Source organism: Manis pentadactyla, chromosome 10 (assembly GCF_030020395.1).
Source record: "Manis pentadactyla isolate mManPen7 chromosome 10, mManPen7.hap1, whole genome shotgun sequence".
Taxonomy (NCBI): Eukaryota; Metazoa; Chordata; class Mammalia; order Pholidota; family Manidae; genus Manis; species Manis pentadactyla.
This window is the reverse complement of record NC_080028.1, coordinates 34,915,186-34,927,317: the sequence shown is the minus strand read 5'-3', so window position 1 is coordinate 34,927,317 and position 12,132 is coordinate 34,915,186. Positions and strand designations below refer to the sequence as shown.

The following is a 12,132-nucleotide window of genomic DNA, read 5'->3' as shown; positions in this document are numbered from 1 at the left end:
AATAATACCATAATTTTTAAAAAACACTGTTAAAAAGAAAAAAAACAAAAAAGAACTCACACACCTCAACACCCAAAAATCAAATAACCATATTAAAAATTGGGCAAAGGATATGAACAGACACTTCTCCAAAAATTCAGATGGCCAACATACACATAAAGATGTTCCACATCACTTATTATCAGGGAAATGCATATTAAAACCATAATGAGGTATTGCCTCAAACCAGTTGGGATGGCTAACACCCAAAAGACTAAGAACAACAAATGCTGGCAAGGATGGGGAGAAAGGGAAACCCTCCTACATTGCTTGTGGGAATGTCAGCTACTTCAACCATTGTGGAAAGCAATATGGAGGGTCCTCAGAAAACTAAAAACAGAAATACCATTTGAGCCAGGAATTTCACTCCTAGGAATTTACACAAAGAATACAAGTTCTCAGATTCAAAGAGACATATGCACCCCTATGTTTATTGCAGTACTATTTACTATAGCCAAGATATGGAAGCAACCTAAGTGTCCATCAGTAGATGAATGTATAAAGGAGATGTGGTACATATACACAATGGAATACTATTCAGCCATAAAAAAGAAACAAATCTTACCATTTGCAATACCATGGATGGAGCTGGGGGATAGTATGCTCAGTGAAATAAGCCAGGCAAAGAAAGACAAATACCAAATGATTTGCCTTATTTGTGGAATAAAACAACAAAGCAGAACTGAAGGAACAAAACAGCAGCAGACTCACAAACTCCAAGAAGGGACTAGCGGTTACCAAGAGGAGGGGTGGGAGAGGGTGCATGGGGAGGAAGGGAGAAGGGTTTGAGGTGTATTATGATTAGTACACGTTGTCGGGGGTGGAGGGGGTGGTCACAGGGAAGACAGTGTAGAACAGAGAAGGCAAGTAGTGACTCTGTGGCATCTTACTACACTGATGGACACTAACCTCAATAGGCGATGGGCGGGACTTGATAATATGGGTGAATGCAGTAACCACTATGTTTTTCATATGAAACCTTCATAAGAGTGTATATCAATGATACCTTAATATAAAAAAATTAATTAAACCTTAGGATTTTTAGTGCTTTTTTTTTTCTTGACAACAAAATACTGTGTGCAGACTTATCCTTAAGATTAAATAAAGACAATGGATGGTCTGCTTTTGAAATTAATGTTTGGGGCATCATCAACGGCAATTACTATTTTGTTTTGTGTTTAACAAATGAGAGTGCGGAGCACAGAGTCTTTTTGTTTTTTAAAAACGATCATACACAGAATCTCCCTAAATTTTAGTAGTTTTTTCTCTCTCTGCCCTTTCTTCCTGTTGCATACACTCATACATAGCATGAATAACTGTTATTTTTTCAAGTAAATATTTTCCAGGGCTCTGGAGTTCAGAGTTCAGTTTCTTGTATATCTTCAACATCTTACATAATGGAGATACATACAAATCTAAATTATTACAGTGTCTGTGGCTTTATTGCTATTCATGAGTTGTAATACAACACACAATAAAATATTCACTACAGAGAGTGGCTTGGTATTAAAGCAGGTTTACCTTTGCTAGTATTCCAAGGAGCTGTTACTTGAGTAACAGAACTCCAGTATTTGATAGCCTCTTCTTGAAGATGCTGTCATCATATGTATGTGCCCTAGAGACTGTCACCCAATTCCGTTAACTTCCTCAAGAATGGAAACAATTTTCATAAAACTCACTGAAGCCTCTTTGTTTTCTAGGGGATAATCCATAACTTCAAATATGCAAGCCAACCAAGAAGAGTTACAATTTTTTCCCTAAATTCCTTTTATCAGCTAGGGGGAGAACACTATTCCTTCTTTAGTGGTTATGGTAGGGTATAATTATTTTCAGCAAGTAATAGATGTTTCTTCCCACAACCAAACTCTAAGATAATTCCTCATGGTGGACACTATACAAAGAAAGAAGGAATGACCAATGTCTTCAACCAGTTTCCAGCAAGTTAAAAAGTAGAATTCATGTCTCATAAAAGGGTCTTCAATAAATGCATATCTCAAAGCACACAATGTAAGTTATACCTATTTTCTCTGACCCCTGGCTATGAAAAACTGTTTCTCCTAAAATCCACAAAACTTTTAAGTACAGCCGTCATGCAAATCAAAAGAATTCATGACCCTCTATAACTTACACTTCCTTCATGATACAAAAAGAGCTTGCTTAACATTCTATGTTTAAGTGGCATTTAGGGTAAAAAAAATGCTAGGAATGAGGGTGAGGAAGACAAACATCATAAATTGGCCATACCAGAAATAACAGAAAAGATTTTGAGAGTGGGGGGAGGGAGGAAACCTGTGCAATCATTTCACATTTTACAGGTGAAGAAAACTGAAGCAGCTTATGAGCAAGGAAAAAACTGAAGTTCATATTATAAATGGTGTTTTCCCCTAGAATCACCCATTCCAACAAATGTAGTTATTTTAGCTTAATACATATATAATACATGTAATCAGAGCAGACTGCATGCTAACAAGTTTAAATGAATGCATGAATGCATGAATTCTGAATACTGTTACAGGAAATAAAAAATGGCCCTTGTGTCCTATAGGAATGACTGAATTCCAATAGTAACCTGTATCCTTGGAGCAGTTCTTTAGGACAGTCTGGGATGGATGGATCACTGCTCTGACCCAGGATGGCATTTCTTACATAGGAGACTAATTAAATTCACCATTAGCTAATGTCCCCAAAGATAAGAAACTGTGTATATGCCAACATCCTGTTTTCAACCCGGTAGCTTAATAAAAGGACTATTTCCCATTTGAGGACTGGTGGTCCACTGAAACAGTTCATTAAAAAAGGCACAAATCTCAAAGTAAGGTAGAACAGCAGAGTAAGTAACATCACTTGCACTTAGACAAAAATCCTTTGTATACAAGCCTGCATTGGGCCAAAAACAAAAAATTCACCGAGAAATCAGAGTTCTCAAATTAAAATTTATTTCCTAAGAAAGATCAGATGGACTAAGGACAAAAAGCATAGTATACTCAATGTTAAAACTGTTAAACTCAGAGAGAACAAAAACATTTTTAATTTCACGGACATTTACCTTACATCAAGTTCTCCTAGCACCTAATCAACATTTAAACTGTCTACAAGAGTATGAGTGTTGAAGGTCACTTGATCTACCCACTTTCAGAAAGGAAGAAGTGAATAAAATAACATTAACGAAGTGTTATTTTGGTAGCACTGAAAAATTTGCGAGACAGACTTGTACTAAAGGAATAATTAACAAGAGTTGTGGTTTATGAAGAAATCCTCTAGCTTGGTTGACATCATGGTAACTATGGGAAGTGTCTTCATGATTTTTCCCCCAAACCAAGTTGGATACATCCCAAGTTAAATAACAGCTCCTATTTATTACTCTAAGATATCACATTTTTTAGCTTTCAAGTACCTAAGTCAATTTAAAATGCAAAACAATATAGAGTTTTAAGCCTCTATTTGCCTAATGAATGCATTGAATCAAACAAAAAAACCTCAATGACCTTCCTAAAGCAGAGGGGGGATTTCATTTCATTTCACCAATAACAAACAAAAATAAAGAATGCTACTTGTAGGATAACGTGTGTGTGTCACCCATTCCTTCTATATGTATTTGTCTGTCTCTGTCTCTCCCTATGCATGTTGCGTGTGTGTGAGTGAAAGAGAGAGAGACAGAGAGAGAGTGTGTATGTGAGAGATGAGCAATGTTTCTCCCTCCATGCCTGCCTGTCTTGGCCACCCTAGGTCTCCTCTCCTCTCCTTGTCAACCTGTCTCCCTTACATGTAAACTGGCTTTCAAGTACAGATACTCAGAAAGAAAATACCTATATGCAAGGAGTAACCATCACTGTGATAAGAGACATTATTCTAACATGCTGCAACCACCATCTATCTATTCCCAACAGCTTTCTTCCCAGCCAGAGCTGTTCATTTGAGGTTCTGTAAACAGGAGCTCCTTCCGCCTCCTAAGGGTCATTTTGAGGTCCAAAACTTTAAAAAGTATTATTAAAAGGCCTTAAATACTCTTTTAACAAATAACTCAGTAAAATATCTATAAAGTAAAACTATTTAATTCCAGTTAAAACAATACAGAGCATACCAGTGCCTGACCGACAGATTTTTCTGTATGTAAAAGACCTTCTCTTTCTCTAACAGATTTCTCTGCAGGACTACTTTATAGTTCAGCAATGCTTTTTTCCACTTTACAGAGTGTTAGAGCTTAATCCTGTTCATTTTATTACTTGTCAATATAAATATGATAGAAGGTTTGTGGGGTGAAACTGGGGGCCCGTTTTTTTTTTTTTAATCGCAGGAGCCAGTTACCATATAGAGTTGAAACTATGTTTTAATCAACAAAAGAACAATCTAAGCAAAATCAAATACAGTTTTTTTTTTTAAGTGATAGTCTTTCAGATTTAATTTAGAAAAAAGAATCAAGCTTTGGAAATGTATGTGGGTTCCTAATATATAACTAACATTAAAAATTCAGTAGAGAAAAATCTGAACTTTGGCAAGATTTGTGTGTAGGGGTGGGAGGGCACAGAATTTTAAGGTTCATGACAATCATTCATTAGAGTTACGTTACAGGACAGAAGTAGTGGAGGCCTTTAGAGTTAAGCAATTTACCCTAGGAACCCATCTTCTGATTCCTAAATGAGAGATGTAATTAAAACATCTTCAGCTGCCCTTCAAACTGAGTCAAATAAAATTAATTGACATGTATTTGTTCTTTGATTTAAAATAACAAAAAAGTGCCAAATCCAAGCAAATTATTTCAAAACCCAACTGTTAAGATTTAATACAAATAAAGTTCTGATGTATGATAATTTATAAACAAAAGACTTACCAATGTCGAAAAAGTCATTAAGAAAAGTAAAAACTTTCGATAGTGTCCTTAAGTTCATTTCTATGGAAACTCCCAAGATGTGTTACAAATTAAGATCATTGTGGCCTATGTGCTAAGGGCTATTTCATTAATTACCAATTATAATTTATTGGTGATTTATAACTTATACCCAATCATTAATTAAAAATTTATTCCATTTAACACAAAAAAAAATTTTTTCTGGTCAAAATCCACATGCCCTAAAGGACACCAAAATCTCTATGGAAAAGTTCCTCTGCATTTGGTTACCTTATACTACATACAGCAGGAACTTTCTACTTCATGATTAAAGACAAAGTTCACAGAAAACCTAACTTCTTTAAATGAGGCATGACCAAGTCAGCCTTACAAACTGGCTGTTTGTGTTCCATGAGAGGCCCAGAAAATGCAGAAAAAGTACCTAAGACTAGGTCTGTATTATGTCCCTATTATGAGAAGTAATTTATGCTATGAAACAGCAACAGCCAAAACATTAAAAAAAAAAAAAAAAAAGAGCTAACAGACTCCTATCAAAATAAGGTGCAAGAACAAAAAGTACATGAAACCCAAAAGAGAACAGGGGGAGAATGTGTGTATGAAGACAGGTTTAGAGCAAGGATGGCAAACCCAAGGCATGCGCACTGCTATTTCTCCTCCCCAAGAACTGGCCAACACAGACAGGGAACAGGTGACGGTTTTGGGAGAGCTCTGGGGAAGGACTCAGAAACCTCTAGCTAGCTATTACCAGGTAGTGGGAGTTGTCAGACCAAGCAAAACATCACCATTCCTGGTTTAGACTGCCTGGAAGAAGGTTGTGGAGAAAAACCATTAAGGAAGGAATGAGTGTTAAGGAAGAACAGTAAGAGCCTTAAGTATTTACTGAGCTATTTCTCATTTTATTTTTTTTAGGTTGCCTACACTGTTTGATTTAATCCTCACAACAAACTTCTTAACTACTTCTAGTATGCCCATTTTATAGATATGAAAAAACTGAGCTGTCCAGAATTTTAAACAATGAACTTGCCTAAGTCATACTGCAGGTAAGTGGTGGAACTAGGGCTCAAACAAGGACCTAAGCACTTTCTCACTCCTTTAATGGATCATGGAATTCCACAACTGTGCTAACCCTCTATTCATCCTCCCATGTAAACCCACCAGAACATATTTTTTTAAATAAAATTTTAATTATTTAAGTAATAACATGTTTCTAATGGAAAGTCTGGAAAATATAAAGGATGTTTCAAAATTCATCATTTTTATTGCTTTTGTAATTAGTATTTTAATGGATACCTTGTATATAAATCTGCATATTTTTACTCTGTTTATAAAGTACCATAAATGGAATTCTGGGTCAAAGAGTGTGAATACATTCTGCCAGAACATATGATTTTAATATTACTGAAATAATAAAGAGATGATAATTTCCTTAAGAAAAACAACTATGCTTTATTCTCTCTTGTACCTACAATGCCAGGACATGAATGAACGAATGAAGGTTTGTCTTCCCTTAGTACATAGTCTCTGAAGAGAGATTTCAATAAAGCAGGCTCCTCAGTTAGAAGACAACAATTAACGCCTAGTAGCAAATTCATTAATGGGATGCATAAAACTCTTCTTAAGGAGAAAAAGACTTTCATCTATCTCCAAATGTTTAATATCTTACAGTATATTTAAAGGACGTTATATTTCAGTAGTTACAGAGCACACTGAAGACATTATTTCTCCCAGTTTGAATTATTATCTAAATGTCATAATCTGTTATTGTCCATAGAGATCATTTTCAGAACACGTTCACACACAGAATTCAAAAAGTTAAATATTTTAATAGTAGCTAGATTTGTCGTTTTACTTTGATTTTATATGAAAAATCATCATCTACTACCATCAGGGTCTAATGATATCATCATAACAGGCAATGTCCCCATAAAGATGAAAGAGAGAGTCACTACAAAACAACGTGCCAGGCATTGATCTAGCACTTTAGATGCACTAATTTAATTCTCGCAAAATTACATGGCTTGTAAGTAATTTATCTCTATTTTATAGGTAAAGAAACTGAAGCAGAGAGACTTTAAGACGCTTGCTTGTTTCTTCAAACCCAGACATTATGGCCACAACTCTAATCACTGCATAGTAGTGACTCCCAGGGGTAAGCAAAAAACTTGTAAAAGTTTCTGGCATAACTTTCAGTGGACACTGGTGATGAAGGACATAATGAAACTGTGCTTGCCAGAAAAGAGGAAATTTTATCAATTCACGTGGATTATTTATCCATTTAATAAATTATTAGTTATTGTTTATTGTGGAACAAAAGCTCTCTCAGAATGTGGGGGTGTTCTCCAAACCTTGAGAAACACTAGGTTTAAGAAAGAAAGATGGATAGAGATCACATAATGTAGATATCTAATATAGATATATTGACCTAGCATAGTTAGGATAAAACAGTATTATTCACAGATGTCATGGCACAGAAGTAGTAATTAATTCTGCCTAGGGCACTCAGAGAAGTTGTACAGAGTAGGAAATACCTCAACTGCACCTTGAGTAAGACTTCTACAGAAATTTCTAGGTAACAGTCATCTCCCAAAATTGTCCCCACAGAAGGACCAGGTTCTCAGTGCATGAAAACTGCTGCAGTAGTACAAAGCATGTCTTAGCACAGCAGCACCATCTTAGGTTTGCTCAGGGTCTGAAAGCAGGGGGCGGGGGTATGGAACAGATCTTAGAAATAAAACCCCTGCCATACAATGGGAGCCAGCAATAAAGAGGAAGCCCATCTGTCAAGCCTGACTTTATAGCCAATATAAAGCTGCCTTTGCTGGCATACCTGTATTTACAATCCTAATTTTTAAAAACCCTAAATTAAAAATATAAATAAAGAATATAAGGGGAAGCAGGAAGGGACTTTTGTTCTCCCAGCTGACACATGCCCCACTCACCAGCAATCACTTCCAGCGCCATGAAAAGGCAGAAGAACCTTGTTCGGTCCAAAATCCCTCAAACACCACAGAGAGGGCCTGGTGAGAATGAAATTACCAATCTTCCTGAAAAAGAACTCAAAATAAAAGTCATTAGCATGCTGATGGACCTACAGAGAAATATGCAAGAGCTAAGGGATGAATTCCGGAGGGAGATAACAGAAATGAAAAAAACAATGGAGGGATTTAAGAGCAGACTGGATGAGGTGCACGAGACTGTAAACAGAATAGAAATCAGAGAACATGAACACAGAGAAGCTGAGGCAGAGAGAGATAAAAGGATCTCTAGGAATGAAAGAATTAAAGTAAGAGAACTGTGTGACCAATCCAATCCAAACAGAACAATATTTGCATTATAGGGGTACCAGAAGAAGAGAGAGAAAAGGGGACAAAAATGTCTCGGAAGAAATTATTGCTGAAAACTTCCCCAATCTGGGGAAGGAAATAGGCTCTCAGATCACAGAGGTCCACAGATCTCCCAATACAAGTGACCCAAGGAGGATAACACCAATACATAAAGTAATTAAAATGGCAAAGATCAAAGACAAGGACAGACTATTAAAAGCACCCTGAGAGAAAACAGATCAGCTACAAAGGAAAACCCATCAGGCTATATCATCAGACCTCTCAGCAGAAACCTTACAGGCCAGAAGAGAATGCCATGATGTATTCAATGCAATGAAACTGAAGGGCCTTGAACCATGAATACTGTATCTAGCAAGATTATCATTTAAATTTGAAGGAGGGATTAAAAAATCCCCAGGTAAGCAAAACATGAGGGAATTTACCTCCTATAAACCATCTTCTACAGTGTATTTTAAAGAGATTGCTCTAGATGGAAGTGCTCCTAAGGGTAAACAGATGTCACCAGAGAAAATAAAACCACAGCAAAGAAAGTACACCAACCAAACACTAACTAAATGCAAAATAAAATCAGCTATCCACAAAATCAGTTAAAGGAAACACAAAAGAATACAGAATAAAAACCCTAACATATAAAGAGTAGAGGAGGAAGAATAAGAAGGGAGAGAAATAATCATCAGACTGTGTTTATAATAGTATAACAAGTAAGTTAAGTTAAAGGGTTAGATAGTAAAGAAGCTACCCTTGAACCTTTGGTAACCATGAATCCAAAGCCTGCAATGGCAGTAAGTACATACCTATCAATAATCACCCTAAATGTAAATGGACTGAATGCACAAATCAAAAGACACAGAGTAACAGAATGGATAAAAAAGCAAGACCCATCCATATGCTGCCTACAAGAGACTCACCTCAAACTCAAAGACATACACAAACTAAACGTGAAGGGATGGAAAAAGATATTTCATGCAAATAATAGGAAAAAAAAGCAGGTGTTGCAGTACTTGCATCAGACAAAATAGACTTCAAAACAAGGAAAGTAACAAGAGACAAAGAACAACATTACATAATGATAAAGGGGTCAAACAGAGGATATAACCATTATAAATACTCATGCACTCAACATATGAGCAACCACGTATGTGAAACAAATACTAACAGAATTAAAGGAGGAAATAGGATGCAATGCATTCATTTTAGGAGATTCAACACACCACTCACTCCAAAGGGAAGACCAACCAGATAGAAAATAAGTAAGGACACAGAGGTACTAAACAACACACTAGTACAGATGGACCTAACAGACATCTACAGAACTCTACACCCAAAAGCAGCAGGATGCACATTCTTCTCAAGTGCACATGGAACATTTTCCAGAATAGACCACATACTAGGACACAAAAAGAGCCTCACTAAACTCAAAAAGACTAAGAAACAGAATCTACACACATGAACAGAATCAGAAATGAGAAAGGAAAAATCACTACAGACACCACAGAAATACAAAGAATTATTTGAGAGTACTATAAAAACCTATATGCTAACAAGGTGGAAAACCTAGAAGAAATGGACAACTTTCTAGAAAAATACAACTTCTCAAGACTGACGAAGGAAGAAACAGAAAAACTAAACAGACCAACTACCAGCAACGAAATTGAACTGGTAATCAAAAAACTAGCCAAGAACAAAATTCCCAGACAAGATGGCTTCACCACAGAACTGTATCAGACATTTAGAGAAGACATAATACCCATGATCCTTAAGTTTTCCAAAAAATAGAAGAGGTGGGAATACTCCCAAACTTATTCTGTGAAGACAGCATCACTCTAATACCAAAACCAGGCAAAGACACCACAAAAAAAATAAAACTACAGACTAATATCCCTGATGAACATAGATGCAAAAATACTCAATAAAATCTTAGCAAACTCAATTCAAAAATACATCAGGAAGATCATACACCATGATCAAGTGGGATTCATCTCAGGGATGCAAGGATGGTACGACATTCGAAAATCCATCATCATCCACCACATAAACAAAAAGAAGGATAAAAACATGAACATCCCCATAGATGCTGAAAAAGCATTCAACAAAATTCAACATCCATTCATAAAAACTCTTAACAAAATGGGTATAGAGGGCAAGTACCTCAACAAAATAAAGGCTATATAAGACAAACCTACAGCCAACATCATACTTAACAGCAAGAACCTGAAAGCTTTTCCCCAATGATCAGGAAAAAGACAAGGATGCCCACTCTCCCCGCTTTTATTTAACAATAGTACTGGAAGTCCCAACCATGGCAATCAGACAAAACAAGGAAATAAAAAGCATCCAGATTGGTAAGGAAGAAGCCGAACTGTCACTGTTTGCTGATGACATGATATTGCACATAAAAAACCCTAAAGAATCTACTCCAAAACTACTAGATCTAATATATGAATTCAGCAAAGTTGCAGGATACAAAATTAATACACAGAAATCTGTTCCATTCCTATACACTAACAATGAACTAGCCAAAAGAGAAATCAGGAAAACAATTCCATTCACAATTGCATCAAAAAGAATAAAATACCTAGGAATAAACCTAATCAAGGAAGTGAAAGACCTGAAAGACCTATACCCTGAAAACTACAAGACACTCCTAAGAGAAATTAAAGATGTACTAATAAATGGAAATTCATCCTATCTTCTTGGCTAGGAAGAATTAATATTGTCAAAACGGCCATCCTGCCCAAAGCAATTGATAGATTCAATGCAATCCCTACCAAAATACCGACAGCATTCTTCAACAAACTGGAACAAATAGTTCTAAAATTCACATGGAACCACAAAAGACCCCAAATGGCCAAAGAAATCCTGAGAAGGAAGAATAAAGCCGGGGGATCACACTTCCCAACTTGAAGCTCTACTACAAAGCCACAGTAATCAAGACAATTTGGTACTGGCACAAGAACAGACCCATAGACCAATGGAAGAGACTAAAGAGCCCTGACATAAACCCAAGCATATATGGTCAATAAATATATGATAAAGGAGCCATGGACATACAATGGGGAAATGACAGCCTCTTCAATAGCTGGTGTTGGCAAAACTGGGCAGCTACATGCAAGAGAATGAAACTGGATTATTGTTTAACCCCATACACAAAAGTAAACTCAAAATGGATCAAAGACCTGAATGTAAGTCATGAAACTATAAAACTCTTAGAAGGAAACATAGGCAAAAATCTCCTGAATATACACATGAGCAACTTCTTCCTGAACGCGTCTCCTCAGAGCAAGGGAAACAAAAGCAAAAATGAACTCATGGGACTCCATCAAACTAAATAGTTTCTGTATGGTAAAGGACACCATCCACAGAACAAAAAGGCATCCTACAGTATGGGAGAATATATTTGTAAATGACATACTCGACAAGGGGCTAACATCCAAAATATATAAAGAACTCACACGCTTCAACACCCAAAAAGCAAATAACCCAATAAAAAAACGGGCAGAGGATATGAAGAGACAGTTCTCCAAAGAAGAAATTCAGATCGGTAATACACACATGAAAAGATGCTCCACATCACTAAACATCAGGGAAATGTAAATTAAAACCACAATGAGATATCACCTCACATGAGTAAGGACGGCCAGCATCAAAAAGACTCTAAGAACAAAAAATGCCGGCGAGGATGCAGAGAAAGGGGAACCCTCCTACACTGCTGGTGGGAATGTAAGCTACTTCAACCATTGCAGAAAGCAATATGGAGGTTCCTCAAAAAACTAAAAATAGAAATACCATTTAACCCAGGAATCCCACTCCTTGAAACTTACACAAGAATTCAACATCTCAGATTCAAAAAGACATATGGGATGCCTAACTGGTTTTCTTGGTTTCACTGGAGATGGCTGGTAA

At 36.5% G+C, this 12,132-nt stretch overlaps 1 protein-coding gene across 1 annotated transcript in view; it reads right to left on the bottom strand.

Moving 5' to 3' along the window:
- The window catches only part of LOC130679255 (uncharacterized), a 215,667-nt gene that overhangs the window by 172,668 nt on the left and 30,867 nt on the right, over window positions 1-12,132 (bottom strand). The window contains exon 3 of the mRNA XM_057487878.1: window positions 7,825-7,929. Coding sequence (XP_057343861.1) covers window positions 7,825-7,929 — 105 coding nt within the window. The remainder of the gene's footprint in view (window positions 1-7,824; window positions 7,930-12,132) is intronic.